The sequence below is a fragment of the Agelaius tricolor genome, unplaced genomic scaffold, assembly GCF_023055355.1.
Source record: "Agelaius tricolor isolate 1412-34295 unplaced genomic scaffold, bAgeTri1.0.p SCAF_29, whole genome shotgun sequence".
Taxonomy (NCBI): Eukaryota; Metazoa; Chordata; class Aves; order Passeriformes; family Icteridae; genus Agelaius; species Agelaius tricolor.
The window spans coordinates 1,456,820-1,484,534 of NW_027269289.1; the positions used below are offsets into that span (position 1 = coordinate 1,456,820).

Genomic DNA, 27,715 nt, shown 5'->3' on the forward strand with positions numbered 1-27,715 from the left:
AAGCTGCTGAACCTGAATTTAGAGTGGCTGGATTTGTGCTCACAGTGTTGGTTTGACCTCAGGGTCCTTGAATACAGTGTAAAGAGGAGGGAGAAAAATCTATCTTGTTTGTGTTTACTGTGTTGAGTGAATCAAGTTTCCACTTTCCTTACCTGCAGTCAGGGGCAATATTCAGATGTAAATATTTGCAGGACCTTGTTCAGCACTGACAGTGTTCTCTGTTTAACCAGCATATCTTCAATATTGTGCCTTTTCCCTGACCATTTGAAGCCTGAGGTTTCTTCCCTCACTCTGTTCATTCACTTTGCATTTTTAGCAGCCTCTGCTTCAGCCCTGTCCCAGAGACTGCTCTTTCCATGCTATGTGGCTGTCTCACAGTGCCACGGTACATCTCATTTTTGGTTAGTGGTTGTTGAAGATGCAGATTTTAGGTTTTGTTGCTGCTTGAAGCCCCAGCTCCCAGGGAATGGAGGATGCAGGGTTGGAAAAGTTGTTCCCTCCATTGGTTCCCCTGGCTGCTGCTGGAGCCCTGACAGGCGCCAGACTTTGTCACCTCACATGAATTTCTCCTTCTCCCAGGTGAGCAAAGGCTGAGACATGGGACACTGGAGAGCTGGGGGAGTCCTGGCACTTGTCTCCTGAGCTTTGCCTTGGTACATGCTTTTATTAAGAAAAGTCAATTTATGCATTCACAGCTACATGAACAAGTCGTCCCTACTCTTCCTTCCCAGTTTTATCCATAATACTTTTCAAAGGGCTTATTATTAATTTATAGAAGTGCTTTGTTTCCAGAGCTTTTTCTTAATAAGAAATAAACTGACGGTCTTTCTAAATGTGTGGAGGTTGATGTCCTCCTATACTCTAAATATAAGGTGACAGAACCTCTTTATTTTTAATGTTTCTGTCATTGCCAGTTCATTTTTGGCACCTGAGTAGCTTCAGGCCTTTGTTTGATGCAACTTCTTTTGTCTTCTTTAGTTTATTATTTATACTTTCATCTGCTTCTTAACACTGCTCGTTTTGTGTTTGTGGTTCAGCAGAAGGGCAAGTGATTCTGTGTTGGAGACCTGGTTTGTTTGGGGGGAACCCTAGAATTGTGAAATGGTTTGGGTTGGAAGAGACTTTAAGGCTCATCCAGTTCCACCTCCTGCCACGGGCAGGGACACCTTCCACTACCCCAGACTGCTCCAAGTCCCTCCCAGCCAGGCCTTGGGCACTTCCAGGGATCCAGAGACATCTCTTCTTCAGTATTTCTGGTGCAATTCTGTGTTGTAGGTGAGGTCCAGGCTGAAGGAGAGGCAGCCCTGGCTGGACAGAGTTCCCAGGAGCTGGGTAATGAGGCAGCTGCCTGTAGCTCCTCAAGCACTGCTATATTTTGTATTCCCCCCCGACTCATGCTCTGTATTTTTAGACTTTAGGTGTATTAGACACATTTTTTCTGTCTCAGCCCCCAATTCCCACTGTGCTGCACCTGCTGAGTAACCTTCATACATCCTGGGATTTCTGCCTCTGCTCCACTTCAGAAAGTGCAGTTGATGATACTGACTTTCTTCATAGAACACTTCTGAGTTCTGGAGCTGCAAAGCCCCGTGTGAGCCAAGGAAAATTGCAGTTTATGGATTTTCTAGCATTTCTCCAAGACAGTAATGTTATTTTGGAAAGGGGAAAGGAGTCTCTTTTCCTTGTCAGGCCCTGCTGAGTGCTCTGTTTCTGAGTTGCAAGAAATGAAGTTGTGAAAGAGCCTTTATATAATATATCTCACACGAGCCTACAAAACAGCTGTCCTCAGCCTGCATTAACTTAGCATAAATTGATGCTTATGCTTAATATTACATTTACCACATGTTGCTGACCTCCTGAGTTCCTCCCTTCTCCTCTTCATGAGTTCAGGGAGTTGCACTGTTTGGAAGCACTGAGCCCATGGCTCTCCCCTCATCAGGCTGCTGTACTTACAGACCCTCTAGTCCTGCCTTGTCTGAATTTTGTTGTGAAGCAGGATTAAAATGCTGAGATAGACACAGAAATCTTAATTTATGCACCCATTGCAAATGTGCTGACACAGCGAGGTGCCACGTGAGCTGCATTCACCTGACACTGGAGATCAGAGGAATACACTCAAAAAAGGACCTGGAGCTGCTGGAGCCAGTCCAGAAAAGGCCATGGAGCTGCTCCAGGGCTGGAGCCCCTCTGCTCTGGAGCCAGGCTGGGAGAGCTGGGGGTGCTCACCTGGAGAGGAGAAGGCTCCAGGGAGAGCTCAGAGCCCCTTGCAGGGCCTGAAGGGGCTCCAGGAGAGCTGGAGAGGGACTGGGGACAAGGCATGGAGGGACAGGACACAGGGAATGGCTCCCACTGCCAGAGGGCAGGGATGGATGGGACATTGGGAATTGGGAATTGTTCCCTGGGAGGGTGGGCAGGCCCTGGCACAGGGTGCCCAGAGCAGCTGGGGCTGCCCCTGGATCCCTGGCAGTGCCCAATGCCAGGCTGGATGGGGCTGGGAGCAGCCTGGGACAGTGGAAGGTGTCCCTGCCATGGCAGGGTGGCACTGGATGGGGTTTAAGATCCCTTCCAACTCAAGCTTTCTGCGATTCTCTGTGTGCCTCTGAAGAAGTCACTTTTCCTGCACTTTTTCAATTCCTCGAGCTTTGGAAACCTTCAGAATATGAGAATGTGATTCTCTAAGCCCATGGAAGGTTTTTTGTCCCCCTGGTGCACCTCTGGCTGGGACATCACGGGATCTGGGTGTTCTGCTGTCCATAACAGGGCCAAGAGGTGACAGCTGGGGTCAGGTGTGGAATCAGGGTGCTGAGAAAAGGGGAATCTCTAAATTAATGACTGTGAATTTGACAAGTGCACAAGAAGGCAGCAGCTGCAGTTGGTACCCATCATTTTAGGCTTTTGCTGTTGGAATTTCCTTAGGAGAAATGCAAGGTTATAAATGCTTTAGAATGGCACAGAGCCTGTTCTATGAAGTCCCTGGAATAATCTTAGTTCTTAGGTCAGAGGGGTTCTGAGATCTGTAGTATTTTCAGCATTTGATGCCAGATAGGGAAGGTTCCGTGGCCTATGAAGGTAATAAAGGCTTTTTAATGAGACCTCAATATATCACTGTTAAATCTGGGACATGAGTGAGGAGAAAACTATTTTTAAATGCAATTATGAATGTGTGCAGAGATTAGTGCATTATGAGGGTTTAAAGAAAGATTTTTATGTCCTTAGTGTTTGTTTCTCATTTTTTGTACATCGCTTGGCCAGTGCTGCCCCAGGTCTTGAGTGGGGCTTCTGCAAGAATAGATGCCAAAAATAGAATACAAGGGGCTTCTTTTTTAATTAGTGTTGGTTCATTGGTTGGTTTTTAATTCACAGAAATCAGGCCTGTTTCTGATGTAGACTAACCTCCAGGAATTGTGGTAAAATCTGCATAAAAAGGGAATGTGGGAAATCCATTTTCTTGGCCCTGTAAGCTGTAGTGATTTCCCAGTAGTGGTTTACTGAAATGATCTAATTTTAGTTTCTCAGATATGTAGATATAATACCTTTAAACATGTTAAAATTGATATTTTGGAATTTCTTTTCCCTGTGTCTCTTAACGCTTTGTATGTGTGTGAACCCAGACCAGAATTTTACAGCTGAGGATACGGCTGAGAGCTCCGAAGTCACTGACAGAGTTTTGTCAGGCTGATCCTGTTCTCAGATGGGTTCCACATCATGGAAATAATTTCTTGGGGAAAAATGTGCTTTTGAACTCTGACTGCCCAGCTGCAGGTTCTTTTTAAAAGTCCAAGGTTTTAAGCTCCTGAGTGCAAGGGGAAGTTTTAGGAGATATGAAGCTGAAATTGTGGGGCTTTTCTGCTATCTTTTAAAGGGCTTGAACAAGTCAGTAGAAATGAACTTTAGAATCATGGAATCTCCTGAGCTGGAAGGGACCCACAAGTCATTGAGTCCAACTCCTGGCCCTGAACAGGAGGACCAAGGATCCCAGCCATCCCACCCTGTGCTAAAGGCATTGTCCAAATTCTCCCTGAGCTCTGACAGCATCAGAGCCCGATTTCAATGGTTCTCCACCTAAGTGCGCCAGCATTTGGCTTCTGGCTCTAAGTCTGAGGGATCACTGCCTTAATGCTATAGAAAATGTTACCTGTAGGTTTGGAAGTTGGTTTTGTGCTGCTGAAGGTCCTCAGGAGACTTGCCTGGATTAGTGAGTCAGAACTGTGTTCATCCTACAGGAGCTGCAGTGTGTCTGTCTTGGGCAGCATTTTCATGGAGTTGCTGCAGCTCAGGCTGGGGAATAGGGATAACAGAGGGAAGGGTGGAATGGGAGTGGGAGTCCAGGAAGTGTGGACAGCACAGGCACTGATCTGACACAAATGTTTTGGGACAGGCCAGCACACCAGGCATCCATCAGGTGCAATAATATTTTGGTCAAAGCAGTTCTGCTCTGGCATTGCATCAGTAACCTGTATTTCCTATTCAATTCACATAACTCGCTTTTCCTTGTTATTGCTGCATGGGTCTAGCATTATTTTCCCTTGTTAAGCTTTTGGCAAAGGTTTCTGTTGCTGTGTGAGGTTCTTTCTCTGCCTCTTGGTTAGAGGGGCCTTTTCATTTCGCAGGCTGGCTCCCAGCATGAAACTTGTCCCTGAGAATCTTTGGAAATTGGGGCGATCACTTAATTGGCACATCGGCTTCCATTTGGCTTTGCCAATTAAATAAGTTCAATTAATCCAGAATGGAAACTGTATTTTTGGCAGGAAGTATTAATTCATAGTAATAATTTAATTTTCATAGGCAAGAGCAGCAATAGTTTCTGGTTACATTTAAAGCCTTGCCAGTGTGTGCACTCTGGTACTACAGTGGTGAGCCAGGAGATCCAAATTATATTTTGTAAATATCTGTTTGAAAGTCCCTTTCTATACAACAAAATGAAGGAATTATTATGAAGACTATTATGAAGAATTTGCTATGGCTGGATCAGCAGCTTGCTGTGCACCATCATCACCAATTTAAATGCACCTTGTTTGTAATTTCTTTCCTAATTCTGGCTCAGCCAGGCTGCTGTTGCTGGTGGTGCTGTTCCCATGGTGCTGGGGATGCTGCTGTACCTGCTCCAGGTTCTTCCTTACCCTGAGCTTTGAAGTTAGGATTACACTGTCATGACCCTCCACCTCTTTCCCTCCCACCCTGTTCTGAAGCTGATCTCTTTCTATGCCTGTTTTGTTGTCAGATTACAGGAAATGCCACAGTTGTTCAAAATGTACTTATTTGGGAGATAAAACTTATAATTTATTTACTGTCAATCTCTTTTCCCTAGTCCCAGCTGCTTAAAAAGAAGGTGGAACATTAAGGAAGGGAAAGAAGTCTCTAATTTATAAGTGGTTCATGGTTCATTTTAACTGGCTTTTTTTTTTTTAAATTACTGTCCATGTCTTCTTAGTTACCATAATGTAGGAAAAGATGGAACAGTTTTTAAAGGGTATCAACAGTCTGCTCATCCATCTCCTTCCATTCCCCACCCTAATTTAAGCCCAAGAGACAAACAAACCGTGTCAGAGTTTGTCTTTCTGAAGATTGTAGGCATTAATGTTTGGGGTTTTTTGCCATGATTCAGCCTTCTTAATTATAAAATGATGAATTATTCCCTGAAGATGTTGGTAATCATTAGCCTGACTTTTTTATATGTCATTCCCTACATTTCTGCCTTGCTGCATATTATGGGTCACTGCTGTGTTGGTGTAAGGCTGTACATTTTGGGATTTGATCAAATACCGTGTTTTTTTAATCTGTGCCAGGGCACAGATTATTCATGGAGTCATGGAATGGTTTGGGTTGAAAGGAACCTTAAAGCCCATCCAGTGCCACCCCTGCCATGGCAGGGACACCTTCCCCTGTCCCAGGCTGCTCCAAGCCCTGTCCAGCCTGGCCTTGGGCACTGCCAGGGATCCAGGGGCAGCCCCAGCTGCTCTGGGCACCCTGTGCCAGGGCCTGCCCACCCTCCCAGGGAACAATTCCCAATTCCCAATGTCCCATCCATCCCTGCCCTCTGGCACTGGGAGCCATTCCCTGGGTCCTGTCCCTCCAGGCCTTGTCCCCAGTCCCTCTCCAGCTCTCCTGGAGCCCCTTCAGGCCCTGGCAGGGGCTCTGAGCTCTCCCTGGAGCCTTCTCCTCTCCAGGTGAGCACCCCCAGCTCTCCCAGCCTGGCTCCAGAGCAGAGGGGCTCCAGCCCTGGAGCAGCTCTCTGGTCATTATTCACCTTCCCAGCTCTTGCAGCATCAAGTGTCCTGTTCTGACCTCCAGGTCATTTCTGGAGAGCAGTGTCACCTCCCACTTCCAACTTGTGTCACCTTTTCTGGAGGGCAGCAGGGTGAGGAGTCCTGCCCCATTTGTGCAGCCTGGTGTGTGATCCCAGGCTGGGCTTTCCCCTCCCTTGGGCAGAGTTAGTTACTCTTCTGTTGTATTGGTCAGAAGTTTATGGACACTGTGGTATAAAGTGCATGCTAGAGGCAGCCACATTCCTCACATTGCTGTGTTGTCACAGGGCTTTGGGCAGGGAGTGCAGTGGATCCCAGTTTTGTGCTCATGCCATTGGACACAGCTCTTCTCTACAAACAAAAGCTGAGCCCAGGTTGGCTTAACACACAGAAATATAAATTCCTGTTAATTGTCCTGACTCAGATGCTGGGGTTGAATGTCAGGCTGCTGTTTTTTCCACCTTCCCCATCTTGCTGCTGCTGCACTGGGACAACTCCTGAGTTGCTAATCCGATTTATACCTATAACATAACATCACATTGTTATTTGCATAATCACTGGCTGTGGCCAGGGGACTTACCAGAGTGGGATTTGCTTGTTTGAGCCTGAATCTATCTCTGTTGTGTTTTATGTGATGAGAAATTGCTTTCTACAATAACAACCCAAAGCTCCAATTGTCCTTTTATATCCAAGCCATAATTAGGATCCCCTCCTCCCTCTGTGCATCAAACAGTAGCTGGGATCTTTGGGGCCTTTTTTTTTACCAACAAGAAACTGGAATCAGAAGTATTGTTCTTGTTGGATGTTCTATTTTCTGTGGCTTTTCTCTGTAATTTATTTTGTAGGCTGTACAGAAGCAGGACTCTAACCCTGTCTGCCTTTCCCACGCATATTGTATGTGGGATTTTTGTTCTTAAAGAAAGTACATTCCTGAGCCACTCTGCCATTGTGTGAGGCTGTGTACTGTACCCTGCAGCTCCTGGGCCCAGGGCTTTGGGAATGGTAATCAGGCTTCACTATGGGAATGTCAGATCCAAACTTAGGGCTGTCAGGGAGTTATCATGCTAATGCTGCCCTCAGTAGCTGACCATTCACTTGTGCTTGGTTGCATCCCTTTTAGCCCTAAAACTGGGGATTCTGTGAAGGAAAACACAAGTGTGAGACTGTTCTGCTGAAAATCCCCAGCACCCCTTGGGTGCACTGGGTTCATGTGCAGAGAATCAGTGAGAAGCTGTGTGTCTCTTTCAGGCTCACTTGGGAAATGTTGCCATGGCACAAACTCACGCTGCTGTGCAGAGGTGAATTTTGGTCACAGTGACAGTGGCAGTGCCAAAGGAGGTGCTCAGAGCTGCCAAGCTGCTTGTTCCATGTCTTGGATTCCACTTCAGTGGTTTTACACGGGAGCTGGAGAAGGTTTGACCTACATATCAGTGATCTGCAGATCTTCATTTGAAAACACAGTAGACAAATAGTTAAGAATTTGTTCTTTGCTCATTCCAGGCTGATCCTTTAAACTATGGTAAATGGATGCCCTGGACTAACTCCTCTGTGATGCTAAGTCTCTGGAATGGGAGGTTTCTCTGAATTTGCCAGCTCATGGCAATGCTTTAAAGTGTTTTTTTGTTTTGCTTTTTTTTACCCCCCCCCCCCCCCCCCCCCCCCCTTTTTCATGGAGATTCTGGGAGTAGAAAAAACACGTTCTGTGTGGTCCTTTAAAAAAAAGAGAAGAATTCTCTTTTATACATGGAATGAACTAAGTGTACTGGTTGGAGCAGTTGGAATTGAGAACCTGAAAAATGGAATTAAAAGTTCTAAACTCACAAAATGATGCACATTCACATGTCTTTATTCAATGCAGATTTCTTAGTCATGGGATTAAGAATATGCATTGCCAGTGTTCAAAGTTTCCTTACTGTAAGCACTTGTCATTTTTTCATTCCTTTTCTCTATTCCATTATCTCAGTTGCCATGAGATTTTAAAGGCATGTCTGGCTGGTTGAGTGTTTCTGCACTTTCCACAATCCACAAACTGAGAGCTAGATTAAAAGGTCAGTTCTACCTCTAATTACTTAGGCCATCCTGGCCTTGAGCTCTGCACCTAAAGCCCCCCTCCAGCCAGAAAGGATATTTACACTAAGGAAGGAGCTAAGTGATGACTTCAATTAAAAAAAAAATTAAAAGGTTCCAGTGTTTCTTACTCTGGAAAATATCCTTGTGCTGGGTGTTATTGAATGTGCCTGTGCTGCACTCTGCTGATGAGAACATGAACAGCACAGGATTAATCCTTAAAATCACAGAATCACAGGATGGTTTGTGTTGGAAGAGATCTTAAAGCCCATCAAGTTCCATCCCTTGCCATGGATAGGGACATGTTCCACTATTCCAGGTTGCTCCAAGCCCTGTCCAGCCTGGCCTGGAGCACTTCCAGGGACAGGGAGACCACAACCTCCCATGTCAATTAAGAAATGCAGAATTGGAGGGGGATATTTAATGTTATTTTTAACTTCTTTGGTAAACTGCTGTAGGATGACAAACACATATTTTTCTTTAAGATGGCATTGTCAGACCTGGGTACCTAAACTGGGTGTTGCTTCTTTATTTTAAACGTGTACAAATATCTTGAGCAGCTCTGAAAAATGTAGCTGCAATGTGCTAATGTGACAGAGCCATGCTGTATGAAAATGCTTAAGAAATTAATTTTGTTTCACTGAATGAATCCATGGAAAGTGGTAACATGAAGAACTTAGCAAATATTGCATTTCCATCATATTGCCCCTGTACCTCTGACGTTTTGGGGTGAATGTTGTCTCCTCATGCATTCCCATATATTTCTGCCATTCAAAACAGTGACCCAGTTATAGCCTTGCTGTGCTCAGTACATCTTAATCCTTTTAGGGATAAATGCTGTGGAATTGGGACCTTTCCTTCGGAATTATTTGGAGCTCAAACATGGCGACTCTCAGTTTAGTGGTGCATTTTCTCTTTCCTTCTTTGACTTATTTATTGTGGAGAACCAGGGTAGTTGTCACAACATCTGAAGGAGGAGCAGAGAGAACTTTTTCTCCCTGGAGTGTGTTAAAGGCTGCACGGTCAAAGCTGAGATGACCAAAATTCTTCCTTCATTGTGCTCCAAGTGAGTTCCTGAGCAGTAATTCCTGAGAGCAGGTGTTGAGGGAGCCATCACCTTCCACCTCACAGGGAGCAAGGAATTTTGTGGGACACTTTCTTTTTAGTGCTGCAGAGCAAACTCCCTGATGGAGTAGATGCTGAGCCAGCTCTGTGTAGTGAGCTGGTATCCAAAATTTGGGGTAGCTATTGACGTCCTTGTACATGAGCACCCACTTCAGCCCTCTTCATTCCTCCTCATGCCAAGTGAAGAAATTACTGCTCTCTACAGAGTAATGACTTCTCCTGAAGCAATATTTCTGTTCCCCGCTGTTCTCCAGCAAAGAAGTAAAACTGAAGCAAAGCTTTAGGGTTTTTGAGAGCTCTAGAGGCGGTTTAGGTTTTTTTCCTCTCTTTGTAATTTTTCCTTCCAAGAAGATTGAGGGGAAATATGAAGATGATGTAAAGGAAAGACTGTCATGGAAACCAAACAGCATTTAGAATCAGCTCTGCTGCTTTTAGAAACAAGGCCATGTGCTGACAGAATCCAGAGCAATCTGGTCCCTCCAAACTGGTTTTGTTGAGAGACTGACAGTGGAATATGTTAGTGCCTGTCTAATAGTTAATCTTGCTTTGTGATAACCTTGGATTAAATTCCTGCCTTCAGAAATCTCACCTGGATTCAGTCACCTTCCAAGGTGTATCTGTGGTCCCTCCTCAGAGGTCTTTCTGTAGTCCTGTGGAAAACCAACTATGGGATTACTTGTGGGATTCCAGGGTTTCTTGTGCATCCCAGAGTAAGTCAGAAGCAGCAGGAGGAGGGCTGTGGGATCTGCACTGGTTCAATATTCTCCCCTGTTGAGGATACCAAGGTGGAAACTTCATCACATTGTGTTCACTGGACTGTTGTATTGAGTTTTACACATATTTCAGATTGTGTTACGTCTCTGCATGTGAGGGAAACAGGTTGACATGTTTTCTGATAAATGCAAGGAGACTCTTTAGGAGAAAATCCTTTCATATTATGCTGTGGAATCGTTAGATATAAATGATTTATGACTAAGGTTTTGTGTGCTAGAGAGCACAAAGCTGAAGTTTTCTAAATCATGTCTATAAATAAAAAGACTAGAAATCTCAAATGCTTAAAGCTAAACAGCCTGATTTGCGAGAGCTCTCAGATTCCTCTCTCGGATTCCCAGGGAGATTAGGAGCAACACTTGAACATGTCCAGGGAAGGGAGCAGACCTGGGGAAGGGGCTGGACCCCAGGAGCAGCTGAGGGAGCTGGGAAGGGGCTCAGCCTGGAGCAAAGGAGGCTCAGGGGGGCCCTTGTGGCTCTGCAGAACTCCTGCCTGGAGGGGACAACTGGGGGGCTTGGGCTGTGCTCCCAGGGAACAGGGACAGGAGAAGAGGGAACGGCCTCAAGTTGCTCTGGGGGAGGTTTAGATTGGATATCAGGGAAAATTTCTTTCTGGAAAGGGCTGTCCAGCCCTGAGACAGCTGCCCAGGGCTGGGCTGGGTCACTGTCCCTGGAGGTGTTCAGAAAATGTGTGGGTGTGGAGCCTTAGGACACGGTTTGGTGCTGAGCACAGGGGTAGCAGTGAGGGATGCTCTTGATCTTGAAGGCCTTTCCCACCCTTACCAATCCTGTGATGCTGTGATCCACGGGAGGGTTGGACAGGCAGACAGGCGTTCTTCCTCCTCCCTAGAGGAAGGGTTTCGTGAGATCTCCCTGCCTGGCAATCCCTGCAGGTATCTGTGACAAAATACTGACTTACTGCAATATTGTCTCAACTACTACTGATACAAGTCAAGCTTTTGGAAGGAGAATTTCTTGGTTTAGGGCAAGCCGGTGAAGTGGTGTCGCTCCTAAGCCTTCCCTGCAAAGGTAAGCGACTGAGATTCCTGATAAATCAATTCTCTGAGTTCTGCCTTGAGCTCTAATTTGTTTACCAAGTTTTGGACCGGAGCAGATTGATGCAGCAGTGACATTCAGCTGTGAAAATAGGACTAAACAATTTGCATAAACAGATTTGCTCTGCAATTACCAGGTTTCCACAGCACAGCGACGCATAGAAAATAGGGAAGTGAGAAGCCACTGATGATGCCAGGTAGCTAATTTTCAGATGTAAATAATCCAACTGTTTCAAAATTATTTTTAAAATTAAATTACTGTGACACAAAGCACAAAAGATGACAAATTTCATTTGGAGGGTTTTGCATGTGTTTTGAGGGGAGAGTGACCTGCATGCTACATGCCAAGTTTTGCATCCAAACAGGTGCAAAACAGTGTATAAAATCCATTTTATGTAGCTGTGTATCTTTGGTTTGAATGGAAAGGAGCTGTGGTTATTTAGGAGTAATGCAGTTTCTAAAATTACAATAAGTTTCTTTTTTGGTATCTGTCTCTTCACCAAGGTTTTTTCTCATATTGGTACCTCTTAATAAAGATCTGAGCTTGCAAAAGTTCTATGCCCTTACCTTTCTGTGCTTTTGCCTCAACTGTGAGCCTTGGAGAGATCGTTGTTCTGCAGCAGTCCATGGAGCTCAGCTCTAATTGGAAAAGCCCCTGGAGTTAATTACTGCCTTGCATCTCATTGTGGTCCAGTTAACTGGATGCAGAAAATGGGAGATGCAGAAATCCAGCTCAATTTGGACTTAACTCCACTGGGAAGGAGAGGATAATGCAACTTTTCCAATAGAGGTGCTGGCATTTTGGGCTCCTGGAGGTGTGAGTTTTGCCTACGCTGCTTTGAGTCAGATCCAGGGAGGTCTCTGCCCACTGCTGAAAACTGGCTTGAAGCCCACATTTTCTGTCAGATTGTTTATCCATTTTTATATCCCACCAGCTCCTACTGGTGATGGAGAAGAAAAATTACTTCTCTTCCTACAGAAATTCTGTTCCTTAGGAAATTAAGCAAGCGCATCCAGCTTGCCCTAAAAGCAGCTTATTGGAATGGCACATTTATTCTTGTAATTAGTTATTTTCTTATGTAAAGGACCTGTAAGGTTTATTAAATTGGTGATCCTCTTAATGCTAAAATCGACAATGAGACTCTCAAGTGTCCTATTACATCCTGAAGTGATTGTGTGCTCAGTAAGTCAGTCAGCCCAGGGTAGGTTTATTTGAGTGCATAAATATTGTTCCTGTTTTCCTCTGGTGAGTGGCTGTGCCTGTTGTGCAGAGCTGTGGGACACTGGGGTCAGAGCACTGGCTGTGGTCAGGGCTGTGGACAGTGCAGCTGGGGGAGAGAGACCTGGGTTCAGACTTATTCAGTGGTGCTCAAAGGGTGGAGCTCGGTCAGAGTGGATCTTCCAAGGGCAGCACTGGAAGCACCAGGAGCTGGATGGGTGCAGCTGCAGGTAGGTTACTGCAGCTCTTGGGGTTCATCTCCTCAGAGCCAGGCTCAGCCTGGAGCCCTGTGTCCAGGGGAGTGGGTGTTCCTGCAGCGTGTTCGGCTTTGTCCAAAGGAGGCACCAGGATGATCAGAGGGATGGAGCAGCTCTGCAGTGAGGAGAGACTGAGAGAATTGGGATTGTTCAGCCTGGAGAAGAGAAACTTCAGGGTGACCTCATTGTGGCCTTGCAGAGCCTGAAGAGGCTGAGAAGGAAGATGGAGAGAGACTGTGGGCGAGGACCTGGAGCGACAGGACAGGGGGAATGGATTCACACTGACAGAGAGTAGTTAGATGGGCTTTTAGGAAGAAATTCTTCCCTGTGAGGGTGGTGAGGCCCTGGTACAGGGTGTCCATAGAATCTGTGCTTCTCCTTGGATCCCTGGAAGTGTCCAAGGCCAGGTTGGATGGGGCTTGGAGCAGGCTGGGATAGTGGAAAGTGTCCCTGCCGAGGGGAGGGGTGGGACTGGATGATCTGTAAGGTTCCTTCCACCTTGAACCATTCCAGGACTCTCCTCCTGTTGTCTAAAGCAGGGGAATGAACCTCAAGTACCGGAGTGTCCCTGGTGACTGTAGCAGGAGCCTCACATGGATAATGTGGTTGTAGCCTCGCCCTTATGCCTGTCTGGTCTTCAGTGGGATGAATCTCTCTCTCTCTCTCTCTGGCACTGGTCTGGTTGGTGAAAACAACCAGGAGAATGGCACTGACTGACTCACCACAGCTCTCAGTGATGTGGTGGAGCTCAGATACAGGTAACCTGTGCCAGGGTCAAATGGGAGCTTCAGGGAGGGGTGACAAAATTGTCCTGTAGTTCATCCCACACATGGGCTGCTAGCTTGGGTTTTGCTGGTCCAACTATTAAGTTTTGGGGGTGGAGACCATATTCCCATATTTCTCCATATTTCACACTGCAGAATGCAACTGTGTTCTGTTATCAGTCGCAGCTTTGGGACAGATCCAACTCTGTTCAGAGATCTTCTGCTGGACCAACTTGGAACCATTGGGGCTGATGTAACATCAGGGCAATCATCTTTGCTCCTGTCATTAGGAAAAGGATTTCATGGAATACTTTTTGGTTCCAGGCCTGTAAAACAAATAACACTGAAGTGCCTTTCTTCCTCTTGGTTCAGCATTCCCTCTTTGGGACATTGTTCATGTTTTTAGTGCATTGTATAAAGCAGAAAAAACTCACTCAGGTGGTGTCACCCACATCACTGATGGGCAATCTCTGGCCAGCATCAGTTGTTTCTCCTCCTTCTCTGTGAAGTTGTGCTGGTCTTGCTGTTTGATCACTGCTCTCTCCATAAAAGCCTCACTGAACCTGTCATTCCTCTGGATCACAGTGGGAGAAATTCATGGAGTCAAGTGTTTGTGTCTCTTATGATGGAGAATTCAACCCCAGCGGAGCTCATGGCTTAGGCAAAGGCAGCTGGAGGAAGGAGGGGATGGGAAAATATGACAGAACAGAGAGGAGGGAGTTTGGAGTTCTGGCCTCACTGAAGTAAATGAATTTTAGTAATTAAGGAATTTTAATATCCTCAAGCACTTAAACCAATAGCTTCAAACATCTATTTTAGAAGTTCACATCCCACATATAAGCAGCTCTGTCATTAACTTGTTTTCCACTGTGTGAGCAATCCAGCTTTTTGCAGTGCCTCTGCCTGAGTTTAAACACACAGATGTCTGGAAAATCAGGTACTCACTGAGGAGTCCAAGTACGGAGTTTTGGAATTTCTATTTCACTCCCACCTCTGAAAATCTCTGCTTTAGAAAGCAGAAGTAGCAACAAATTAAGTACTGGATTTCACAGTTACCCAAGAGTTAGCAAGGCTTGGGGCAGGAAGAGATTGTCACCTCCCTGGTCCCCATCCCAAGGGTCAGTTTTCCCTGGTCAAAAGGCAGAATTCATCTTAAGCACGTGTGAGGTTTGTGGCCCCGTGCAGAACAGAGGGGCTGCTGTCAGCAGGCAGAGCCCAGAGCCTGCAGCCAAGTTTAACCTCCCTCTTTGTCCTGTCTCTTCCCTGCAGGCGCGAGGTGCCGACATTCCGGACATCCCGGGGGAGCTGCCGCTCCGCTCCTGCGGCAGCACAGCCAGCATGAAGGTGAAGAATGTGAAAAAGTAAGAGCAGACTTCTATGATTTTCTCGTCTTTCCTGGGCTTCCAGTTTTGCTGTGCTGAGTTCTGGCTGCTGGGCTGCAGTGCAGGACATTCAGCAACATTTCTGATGGTGTATCTTCAGCAGAGCAACTGAAATCCATGTGGAGCTAAGGCAATTTGAGCTAATGGAGCCTAAAACTGGGAATAAGAGGTTTTGCTGGCTCACTCTCCTCTTTCTGGCTATAGAAACAAAGCTAGGTAGGGTTTGAACTTCACTGTTGCAGTGCTTTTAATTTTCTTTACCAATTCTTCCTGAAAGTGATTAATTAAAAAAAACCCACAATAGAACATATTATAATAGAACAATTATTAAAAAATCTCAAAAGAAGCACAGGCAATGTGTAAGTGAGATAATTTTCCCTGTCTCCTTATGCTCTGGAAAGCTAAACCAGGACGAGTGGGTGGCCTATATGTATTTTTTATCTGATATTTTTTTCTCTTTTCTTTTTGCATTCTGCCCTCTGTAACTTCATTTGAATGGATTTTACACAGTTTTCCCTTCTAAGGGATATTTTTTCTTCCCTGATCTCCCAGTTTGGTTTTTTTTTTCCTGTGGGCTCATGCTGTATTTCTGTCTCTGCCTCTCTCCCAGAGACTGTAAACCGAGTCATTATGTGTGCAGCAACAGGGATCAGAAATAATCAATATTACTTTTGCTAAAATTGCTGACTTGAGGAGCAGAACTCCCCGAGACCGATGCATCTGAGCCTTCAGCTTACCCCTCTAGTGCTCTGCTGAGAGGGAAAAGGTTCTTTGTTCCAGTGCTGAGCAGCCAGATGCTGCATCTCACTTCCCACTTGTATTCCCGTGGGAAGAGGGAGCTAGATAATGACAATCTCATTGGCTCACCACCAGGAATATCTATAGGAGTCTATAATAGCTTCAGCAGAAGCAGAAGCATGTTGCAGAGCCAGAGGAGCTCCCCGGCAGCCACCAGTGTTGCTGGAAACACTTGGGAATAATTATGCCTGATTTTTGAATTTTGCAAAAGGCAAAGGATAAATAGAGTTTGTTCTGCACCCTCAGATACATCCCCCCGGGACTGATGGGCTGTGATGCCTTTCACAGGTAAAGTTCTGCTTTCCTTGTGTCTCGTGTAAGGCTGTGGATGTGCATTTGTGAGCTGCAGCTGCTTGTCCCTGCTCCTGTCCATCCTGAGGGGTGTGGTGCTGCTGGAATGTCACACCCAGCTCTGTAGGGCTGCACTGGGATGTGGTGCTGGAATGTCACACAGTTCTCTAGGGATGCAGTGGGATGTGGTGCTGCTGGAATGTCACACAGCTCTGTAGGGATGCACTGGGATGTGGTGCTGCTGGAATGTCACACAGCTCTGTAGGGATGCAGTGGAAAAGCCACTTGGCATTTCAGCATTCCTTTCTCACTTGGTTCCCTTCCCCACTGTTTTGGTGCATCATATCAACAAATCCCTGTGTTCCCTTTGCTTTAGGATGAGAAAGTTGTTGTTTTTTATCAGTAGCTGTTGCTTATCTGTGTTGAGTGGTCTGCATCCATCTCATGGTGTGCTCTTGGTGTGCTCCAGGTTATCCTTTACAAAGGGGCACTTCCCGAAGATGGCTGAGTGTGCACATTTCCACTATGAAAACGTGGACTTTGGCAACATACAGGTGAGTCTTGGATTTCTCTTACACATAAAACACCTTGTGCTTCCTGCTAGCTGACCCGGTGGGGAGGCATAGAGGGAACTCCCATTGAGGCTCATTTAGTTTGTTGCTAAATGTTTAGTGGTAAGAATTTAAAGCTGTAGAGACTATTTGGAATTGCTTCTATGTGCTGGGGCAGAATCTGCACTCAGTCATGTGGAGTTCTCCTTTGAGCTTGGAGATGGTTTTATATTTCCACTGGATTTGGCTGATGTCACTGTTTTAAAACTGTATCAAACATTCAGTCTTGAGTCATCTGTAATCACTGCATGTTTATTTTTGGTTTGAGTGTGTGTGTGATTAAAAAATTGTGTGAATGTATTTATGTAAATATAAATAAATCAAATTTACCCCTTCCCTTAGCTCTGCATTGTGCATTGCAGCAGCTGTGTCATCAAAATACCAGAAAGTGCTCGTCAGCCTGAGCTGCATTTCTGGAAGTGTGCAGACTTTGCTCCTCTGTGATCCCTCCCTCAGGAATACAGGCAGAAGCATTTTTCAGGCAGGGCTGAGACCCAGGAGTTTCTCACAAACAGGACACATTTTGTTCTGCACTTAGAGGAGCAGGAATGCCTCCAGCATCTGCCAGCCTTGTAGCCAAAAGGAGGTTACAACCTTTTCATTTGTAAAACATTTCCTGTAATACTGAGTGAATTATTTACAGCCTTCCATGCTGCTGTACTTGACACTTTTGCAAGCAGAATTATGCAGCTGGGTTTTTTTCCTCTGTCTCAGTAAAATTCTGGCTGGGAATGAGCTTGGGTCCTGTTCAGGGCTGGGATCTGCTGTTGCTCACACTTGGTGTCTCTGGGAGGGTTGGTTCTGGGGTGTGGGCTCTGCAGACCCAGGCACACAAAGTACTGGGCACAAAATAGAGGGCAAAGAGCTCAGTTCCCATGGGGGCCCCAGGAAACAGGTGAGCAGGAGCAGAACTCACTCTGCTGAAAACTGTTTATTTTCATTTTCTGTGTATAGGAACACCATGGCTTATCTGTGTCCCTGCTTTCTGTCTTCTGGTAATTTGCCAATTTTTCAGTAATTGTGGAGAGAAGTTTTATGTTGGAGCAGGTGTGTGTCTGCACAGGTGTGGTTTTTGCATCCTGTGGTCCTCTGAGTTCTCCCTCCCATCATCCAGGGGTGTTCAGTACAATGTGCAACTGGGGAGGGAGCACAAGCTGTGCATGGCACATTGTTTTGATGACCAATAATGAATTCTTTTGTGGGTTGAAGCATTTCCTGGGATGTGTTCAGGTTGGCTGGTCAGACCTGTGGGGCTCATCTTTATGTTTGTGAGAGGCAGAAGTAAGACCAGGTGATACATCCTTTCCAGGTTTTCCTGAAGCTCATTCTGCTGGGAAGCTCCCACAAGCAGGAGTGGTTTAGTACTGCTTTTTGTGATGTCACTGCTACACCTGCAGCTTCCCCTGCTCTTGCTCAGTGGTTTCCTGGCACAACCAGACCAGAGGCTGTGTAATCTCGGCCTGAAAAACAGAGATTGTGGAAGGATGTAGTGCAGGAAATAAAAATGGTATTGGTTATTGAGCTGTTATTGGTTATCTCAGCCCTGAGCTGTTTTCTGTATCTGTGCTGTGAAACCAGGAAGAAAACAGGGGCTGGTGACAGCATGAGAAGAACTGTCATGAAATTGAGACTCTGTGTGTGTTGAGGGCTCAGTTCTGTTTCCACCACATCTGCCTCTGAAAAACCCTACCTGTTTAGCTATTTGTGTACCTAAAGCAAAATTTGTGTCTAAATAAGGTGACTCAGGCCCTCTGTGCCTGTAATTGCTTCCTTTGCCTAAGCAAGGTTTCTGATAAATCCCCACAGTGTCAGGACTTTTTTATATGGTGAAAAATCTCTTTGAGAACAAGAGCTTTGCTGCTGAAATGCGAAAAGATGAAGCATTGCAGCACTTCCTTAGAGTACCAGTATTAATGGTAAAATAAATGAAAGCTGTTAATACAACAGCAGTATTAGTTGGGAGATTTAAAAATAGGTTCACACGGGGCTCATGCATTTTAATCAAGTTGGAGGCTCCTTTGTGCTCCCAAGGTAGGGCAGAGAATAGCAGTGGGCTGGAGTGATGGGAAGTGACAGCTTGGCACCTAATAGAGAATTACTGAGTTGCATCTGAGGGCTGGTGGGTGTAAACTGCTTTCAAAATCTATTCACTGTTAGAAATTTGCATAGTAGAAAATACAGCATTATCTGTCCGTGTCAGGAATTGTGTAATGCTGTCTATTAACAGCCTGGCCAAATTTCAGGTTGTTTTGTAACGTTTATGTCACTTATAATATGGTCTCATGGTGCAGGAGGTATTAATAGCCTGACATTTCACCTGATGAGATAGTTTTAAATTAAATTGCTGAGAGGTATGAAAAAGGATTTGTTCTCTTCTAATCCTTGCACCGTGCTAGTGAGGCTGGATGCATTTTGGGGGGCTTTTTCTCTTCAGAAATGTCCTTCCACACTGCTTCCAACAGCAATATCTTACCCATACCTGTGGCTGGCCAGCCAGGCACGTGTGGCATCCCAGGAAATTGCTGGTTGCCAGGCAAAGGCAGTGATGTCAAAGCTGTACCAACAGGTTAAGCCTCACAGATTGCATCAGTGCCCAAAATTCACTGGCATTTTGCTGAAATACCTTATGTTCATTACTGTATTTATTTTAAGGGCTGCATCATCAATTTTTAATTTCTAATGAAAAGCCAGGTTCTGCCTCATAGATGTGTTTTATTCTGACATGGGATAAATATTCAGAACTGTGGTTCAGCTTTTTTATGGACTGTCTCCCAGGGAGATACAATGTTTCTTCTCAATTTATCTTTTGCCTAATTTAGCTCCTTCTCAATTTACATATTATACAAGGTATCTCCCCTTTAACTTTTTGAACCTGATTCTCACTCATTGGACACATTGATGGTAAGTCTACATAAAAATCTTTGTACAAATAAAAGGTCATTTCCAAGTGGTTAAATTGCATTGTGCAGAAGAGTCTGTAATTACACCTGTGAAATGATGAAAATGCCCACTGTTCAACATCAGCACTTTGCATCTAGAAAAACAAACAAGCTTTGTATTATATCTGTTTGGTTTCCAGCAGATTTATGTATAAATAACTGAAAAGAACTCATCAAAACTCTATGGGACCTATTGAGGCAACTTCAAATTCCCCAAGTTTAAAAATGTGAGATAGAAAAATGGATATGGAGTCCCATATCTTTCTGCTTGCATTAAGAACTGGCTCTAGACTGAGACAGAGTTAAATTTCTTTTATAATTTAAGAAGACATTAATGTAATTCAATAAATATATTCTAAAGAAAGTCTGCCAAGTCTCCAGGAGCATTTGGACAATGCTCCCAGGCATGCACAGTGTGGGATTGTTGGGGTGTCTGTGCAGGGCCAGGGGTTGGACTGGATGGTCCCTGTGGTCTCTCCCAACCCAGGATATTCTGTGATTCTATCAAATATGGCTTTACTTTACTTAGTGCTAAATGCCATTAATACAAACAGGAGAAAGATTAGGAATTCCTTAAATATCTACTTCCTACCAGGAATTAATACTCTGTTCCTCACTTGAAAGAATTAAGACATTATCTTCAGCTGAGAAGGTTTTGGTAATGGAATATGGAGAGTTGATCAGCTCCACGCTTCCCTGATAATATTCTTTGCTCCCTCAAAAGCCATTTGCTCAAGGCAAGTGCTGTAACATTCATATCACTTCAGCATCTTGCATTTGACACAGAATTATCCCTTCCAACAGCACAGTCTCTGTTTGCTTTGCTGCATCTGACGTCTAAAAATAAATCCCTGTGGGAGCAGGACTGGGTTGCAGATCCTCTCCTTATCAGTGCAGCCTTGGCAGGGCCATGTCAGGAATTGTGTTATCAGTGGTAAAGGAAGTATTTGAGGCACAATCACTTCCGCCTGCGCAGCTTCAGCTGCCAGGAGTTCCTGTCAGGAGCTGTGTCCTGTGGGAATGCCTCTGCCCAGCTGATGGGCTGCCTCCAGCAGCAGCTGGGCTTTGCCCCTGGAAATGGATGTTCCTGCTGTGCCTCAGGGGTAAGAAACAGTGCAAAGAGCAGCTCAGTCCTTCTGTGCCTGTTGTCAGCAAAGCCTGCTGAGAAGATCCTTTTTGGGGTCATCTGCTCTTGGTTTGCCTTTTTTTCTTTTATATAATGATATTCCAGGGAAGGGGCAGCATGGGGGGAATGTGCTTGTGAAGGAGTCACTGTAAGTTTTTTCCTAGGCTGGATTGCAGAGGAAGCAAAACTGGTAAAGCCTGGCCAGATGCCCTTGGCTGGGGTTAACTGGGATAGTTTCAAGTGCCACAGCTAAAAGGAGCCTTGTGGATGAGCTGGGAGCAGCAGGGATGGGGATGCTCCCTGCTCTGTGTCTGCCAGAGGTGGGACAGCCTAGCTTGGATCTCTCCATCAGGGATTTGACCCCAAGCCTGCTCAGTGCCTGCAGGGCAGGAGGGTTTGTTTGCCCCCGGTTCTTCTGTGGATACCATGCTGTCGGTGTGTGGCAGTCAGGAGCAGCATGAGTAGCTCCAGGCTGCAAAATCATTTATCCCACTCATTGTGTGAAGTGTTTAAGAAGGAAAAAGAATTGATTTTTAAAGGCAAAACATAAAACAGCAGTTCCCATCTCAGTCCCTGTAAAAGATGCAAGTTCTCAGTAAGAAGCATAAAAATTGGCCTGAATTTTGATGTGTGTTGGGGCTTTGAAACACAATTTTGCTCTATTCTGCTTTGTCTTTATGAATATTTGAGTGAGATGTAGACCCAGATTGTGTGTGAAGAGAGGCCCCTTTTCAGTCCTTCATCTTTGGATGCTGTTAATCTCCCAGAATTACCTGGCTGGATTCTGGTATGTTCCCCTTCTTTAAACTGAGGACTTCCCCTCCCATTCCCTGTCTTCTCCATGTGATTTTGTTCCTATTGCCTCCCAAAGTGGTGCTGGGGATGTTGCAAGGGCTGTTTTAAGGACGTGGGTATATAAAAACAACTGTTCAGAGTGTAGGTGGAAAATGCCTCTATTAACTTAATAATTCCAGCCACAACTCCCTGAAAATTGGCACAGCCTCCTGCCAAGATCAGCGAATTTCAAAAATTTGGAGTCTCTGGGCCAAGGTTTCTGCTGCCAAAGGAGTTATGAAAATATTCGAGTAAGTTCACCTCAGTTTTTGGATTCTGCTGTTTCCTGGTCTTGCTTCCAGCTTGCCACAGGCTCCTCAGAAAAATTCCTCCCTGGAACAAGATCACACCTGTGAAATTCCAGGTTCCCTGGTTTTCTTCCCCTGGTGAAATCCAGTGTGGGTTCTGTCATGGAAGGATTACCTCAGCTGTCACAGGGCAGGAAGGAGATCGAGGCTGGTGTTCCCGTGTGGATTTACTGCTGATTCTTTCTGAAGGTGTTTTACACCCTTTGCTCCCTTTGACTGACTGTTCTGAATCAGTACTTCATCTTTTGGGATGGCATTGCTCAGCTCATGGAATGGCCTCTGACAGGGACTCTCTATTTCCCTGGATTTATTTATCTTGATCAGCTGTGTCTGATTCCATCTATGTGCTTGATTTTAAAAAGATGCTCATGAAGCTGTACCCATGGAAGGATGAGCTAGAACCCACAAAGAAGTATTACAAGCAAATGAGATTTTTACCTCATGGTTCAGTGCAACAGGTATTTTTGGAGCTTTTTTACCATCTCTTTTTTCTTTTGGATGTTTTTATGCGTTTTTAGGGAATGATCCGTAGCTCCACAGGAGAACAGACCCATTTGGGACAGAAAACAGACCTCCTGCAGAAATCCAGCTTATTTTCCCTTCTCCAACATTTACCACTGGAAATACAGCAAGCTTGTCTGTGGAATTGTAGGGTTTTTTGTTCATTGTGGCTATTTGATGGCATGAGTAAATCTTCAAGTGGCTGTAATAAGCCCAGCTGTTATTTTGACATTGACCTCCTGCTGTTTGCCAGCCCCATAAATCATCTTTACCAACATGTTGCAGAAAGGTGTTAAAATTGGTTTAATTAGTAACTGGAACACAGTTGTGTTGGAAAATTTTTCTTTCCTGCAGTTTAACGACCTGGAAAAACCAGAAAGCTGTATTATATACATTATTAAAATATGTTATAAACTTGAAAAGATTCTGTGGGCTCCAGAAAAATAATGCCTGTTTTGGTAGTGCTTGAAGGGAGATGAAATCCTGTCTGCAGCCAGCCATCCTCCACCAGGAATGGTGTTAAAATGCAGAGTAATGCTGGGCTCAGGGATCTGCCAGCATGCCAGGCTGGAGTGATTTAATAACTGCCTTGTAGATATGATCCCCGAGATTTGCAGGAGCAGGGTTCTGTGTTTCCCCTCTCGTGGAGCTTTGTCAGGTCAGAGGATGTATGAGCTGTGAAACCAAACTTCTGTGGGAACATTCCTGTGCTGTGTTTAACCTGAAGCTGCCTGCAGAAAGGGCAGCTTGTTCAGACCCTGCTCAGGGGCCAGAGTTTGGAGGGCTGATGACAGAACTGGCAGCTTGGGGGCAGCAAGTCAGACTGGGGGTGTTAAATGTTCATTCATTAGCTCAGCCCTCCCTGGGGTGGGTGCCCTGCCCTGCCCTGGGAACGTGTTCATTCATTCCCTGCTGCAGGAGCACGGCTGCGATACCTGACACAGGGAGGGATAGATGGGATGTGGGGAGAAATTTCTCCCTGTGAGGGTGGGCAGGCCCTGGCACAGGGTGCCCAGAGGAGCTGGGGCTGCCCCTGGATCCCTGGCAGTGCCCAAGGCCAGGCTGGACACTGGGGCTTGGAGCAGCCTGGGACAGGGGAAGGTGTCCCTGCCAGGGCAGGTGTGGGACTGGATGAGTTTTTGGGTTGGATGTCCCTCTCAAGCCAGACTATTCTAGGATTCTGTAATTCTGTGTCTAGAATATAACATGATCCTGCAACATTTGTTGGCTCTCTTGGCTTTGACATCTTTCTGTGTAAGATTTGAGCACACCACACACGCTCCACCTCTGTCTCCAGGTGTGCTCTGTGTCCTGAACCTTGTGGCCATTTCCTCATGGTGCTTCCACGATCTGGTTTCCAGGTAATTTCCAGTCTTGGAACATCAGCACTGCTTCACTCAGGACTACAGTGTTGCACTATGTTGTGATGAGCTCAGGGTTGTTCTCTCAGGGTGAAATCAGGGAGGAGCTGTTGGAGTGCTCAGGACTGTCCTGTCACTGGCCTGGCCTGTCCCCAGCTGTCCTGTGGGGAGGGGGAAGAATTTGGGCTCCTGGTGTTTGGATGCTCCTTGTGGAAGTGTTTGCTGTCCTGTGCCAGAGCGCTGGATGTGCAGCTGCACAGGGGTCACAGAGGGTGTTTCTAGATCTGCTGAGCTGAGGCCACACTTTTGTTTGTTTTATCTGCAAAAGAGAGATTTGGGCAGAAGATTTCCTGTGAACATAAACATTCCCAAGGAGCTGGATTCAGGCAGATTTCTCTTTTTCAGAGGAGGAGCAGGCACATACTCCCCCTACCCAGGCTGTTGGATGTCTGGAAGGCATTTGGAGAAGTCTGTGGGCTTTGATGGGTTCGTGATTTTATCCCTTGCTGTGGGGTGGGAGCAGAAGGTGGAGGCTCCTGCTTCCCTGTCCTGCAGGCAAGGCACTGACCATCAGCTCTCCTGAGCTTCCAGAGCAGAGAGCTCTTTGGTCTTGACTCAGAATTCCAAAGGTATCAATTACTGGCTTGTCATTTCTGGCCATTTTCTCAGCAGAACCTGCGAACTCAGGCTGCTGGCAAAGCAGCATCAAAGGGAAGGGGAATGCTCCCATTACACGTGGATGTGTGGCTGTGGGCTTTGAAAAGCAAATACTTACATGGAGAAGCATGAGATTATCTCACTGCCTCTTCCAGACCTCTTCCCCTGAAGTTTAACTTCTTTTATCTCTTAAAACTAAGTGAACAAACTTTGATTCTACTCACTAATTCTTACTTCCACCCGAGCAGATGAGTAAAAGAAATATTAATAAAAACTTACTCTGGGACATATTTTTAAAGTGCAAGACATTCCCTACCACCATCCTGAATTTCTTCCTTTCAAATAGTTCATTTCCCAGAAGGAGCTTTTATCAAAAGCTTGTTTAGGCTGCACAGAGATGCTTCCAAGCTCCATCAGATGTGTTTTGGAGGCTCAGGGCATGGTTTGGGAATTGCAGTCAGAATTGACAACTCTGACTGCAGAGAGAGCTTTTGGCAACATCACACTCAGAATTATGTAGATAATAATTTAAGGGGAAGATGGTTCCACAGATCTGGTATTATATGAGTTGGAAATAAAAATACATAGTGCCATACACGTTATAGATGTTCAGAATCCTTGAACAGGCCTTAAAATCCATTCTGTTCTATTGGAAAACTGATGAAACTTATAAATGTGGTTATAAAACAAACTGACTAGAAAAATGCACTTCTTGGGGAAGTGGCATTGCCTGGTCCTGACAGTTTATGTTTAGATCCCAACCAAAACTTTTCTGATTTACCTTGCAGTGGAGATGTAATTCCTCTGTGTGGTGTTTAAGTGTGAATCTTATTTATTGCAAATACAACATGTCAAAACATTCAGTCTTTAAATGAACTGATTTTTTACCAGGTTCCCATTTACCAGCTTGAAGTAGTTCAGAAATCAAAACATCTTCTGTTATTTTTACAGCTTGAGCCCAGGAATTCACTTCTGAATTCAGCAACCAACTGCAGTGTTGCTAAATTATTGAATAATTCTTTATCTGCTAAGTCCTGCAATAATTGTAGGTATAGCAGTGCTGGAATGGGCAGAGAACCTACTGGGAGCTGGAGCCTTGGGGCAGAAAGGATTTGCATGAAAGGAGGGGGAATGTCATATCAGGACAGGGCTGCTGCCTTGCTGAGGTGAGGGGAGCTCAGGGTTTTTGAGACTAAATAAAAGGTGTGAGACTTGAGAAGCATCAGAGTGGTTCAGAGTCCCCTGGCTCAAGGTTTGATTTAGTGTTGTGCTTTGCCATTTGCTTTCAGATTAAATAAAAGCTGGGTTAGGTTTGGAAGCTCTTTGTGGAGGAATGAGTTCTTAGGCTAGTGCACTTTGAATTATTGATGGGTTTTAGCAGGAACACTGAGCTCTGATGGGCACTTTGAATACACCCTGGACAGCTGTTCTGGGCTTTATTTCCCCTGGTTCCTCATCCCCTTGAACTCTTTTAAGCCTCCCTGTATCCCTCAATTTCCAGCTCTGTTCCTCTAAGCGCAGTTCAAAGACAGCAGAGGGTTCTGCAGAGCTGCAAGTCGATGCTGACCAAGGCACAGGGAGGGTTTGGTCTGGAGCCCTGCCTTCCTCTCCCAGCTGACTTGAACTGCTCAGGCCTATCCAATGTCACAAAGATGCAGAACTTGGGCCATTAATCAATTCACTCAGAGAGTCTGGAAAATAATGTTCCAAATTTATCATTTATGATTTTCAGATAACCCAGGGGAGAGGGAAGACTTGGATTTTTAAACAACAAAATATCCATGAGCTCTTAGAATTCTTTGTGGTGCACCATATGGAGGAATGGTTTATTTTCCTGTTAGAAAAGCAATTAAGGTGTGGATGATGTGTTTTCTGTTAGGATTATGAATGTCTGTGTCTTGTAAGTTGTGACGATCAGAGTAAGGATGAAACAGCCCCTGTAAAGCAAACTGTGTCTGCAGCAGTAACCCTGACTTGAATTGCCTGCAGAATTAATAATGATCTGGATGGCAGCACCTTCCCCACAGGCCCTGTGCTGTGGGGTTTGCAGGCTCTGTGTGTGTGCTCCAGTGTTCCACAGCAGTTTGTTCACATTTAAATGTGCTTGGCCCCATGGCTGAAAGTGGTTTGAGGTGTAAGGAGGGCTGGAGCATTTTAGATCCTTCCTGTGCCCATTTAGACAAGTTATTGTATCAGTGTTTGCTATAGAGGAATGCTTATTTTGCACAGAACTGTTGCTAAGTCATTATTTCATTATTTTCTCTTCAAAACTACTATATGCTATTAGTACAAATCTTAACTGAAATACCAATATTAGAAAGCAAAATAAAGGTTTAAATGTGTCATTTGTCCACAGTATGGAGCAGCTTGGGAACTTGTTCTGGAAGGGTTGTTTTTCCATAGAACCCCAGAAAATCTGAGCTGAAAAGGACCCCCATGGTTCATCAGGTCCAACTTCTGTGTCTGTCCTGGTGTGTGAAGCAGAGCTGTCCTCTGTCAGGTCCAGATTTGTTGTGACCACTAATTCCCTTGCCTGGTGATTTAAGGGCTTAGCCATTTAACTTGGGTTAATGAGCATGGTTGGGTTAATGAGTCACGTTCAGTGTGACAGCAGTGCCAGCCCAGGTGACTTCAGGGGGCTGTCCCAGCTTGGGTTGTGCCATTACTTTTGTCCTCATGCTTGTGTGCTTAAATACTACAAGAATTGAATCCCACAGACCCCTCTCCCTTGAAATGTGCAGAAACTGGGAGGAGGGCAGGGCTGCAGGGTGAGGCCTCTCTGTGGAGAACAGGAGCTTCCAAGCAGTGCATTGCACAGGGGAGGCTTACACTGACCCCTTTGGAGAGTGAATGAAATGGTTAAAAACCAGAAGCCCAGTTCCAATTCCACTGAGAAGCTTTTGGGTAGTTCCCAGGACATGAAGCATTTCCGGTGTAACCTGAGTTATTCACAACCCACCTTCCCTAATTGTCATCTGGGAAATGTAAAGGTTAAAATATTCTTTTCATATCTCTACTATTGTAACTCCTGCCTCTGGCATTTTGGCAGAATTTTTTAAATTGAAAATGAAAACAGAGTTGCAGATCTGTCTGTTACAGACCCTTTATGCAGTTAACCTTGAAACTCTTCAAGTCCATCCTCTGGGCACAACCAATTTTGATAGATGGATCAAAAAACCAAGACAGTGTTTATGAACTACTTCACAAAATTAAAGCTCATCCTATTCATTAAAGGTTTCCAAGATAATTTCTTTAGTACCCTGAATTTCAGGCATTTTGTTGTGCTGTTCTCACTGCCCTTCACTGAGTCAATACGTACAGAAGCTGCATTTTTTATCTGTGAAAGCATTTTTCTTCCTTCCCTGGGGTTTTGGATCCATACTGGATACAGTGCTCTTGCACAG

General features: G+C 45.2%; 1 protein-coding gene across 5 annotated transcripts in view; it reads left to right on the plus strand.

The window, feature by feature from the left end:
* The window catches only part of ARHGAP32 (Rho GTPase activating protein 32), a 238,606-nt gene that overhangs the window by 91,334 nt on the left and 119,557 nt on the right, over positions 1–27,715 (plus strand). For 3 of the 5 annotated variants that reach the window (XM_071449843.1, XM_071449846.1, XM_071449840.1), the window contains exons 3-5: positions 14,773–14,864; positions 15,930–15,971; positions 16,444–16,528. In XM_071449843.1, the coding sequence (XP_071305944.1) occupies positions 14,773–14,864; positions 15,930–15,971; positions 16,444–16,528 (219 nt within the window). Of the gene's footprint in view, positions 1–11,185; positions 11,238–14,772; positions 14,865–15,929; positions 15,972–16,443; positions 16,529–27,715 lie in introns of those variants that run through there. The other 2 variants (XM_071449844.1, XM_071449841.1) reach the window with 2 other exon arrangements.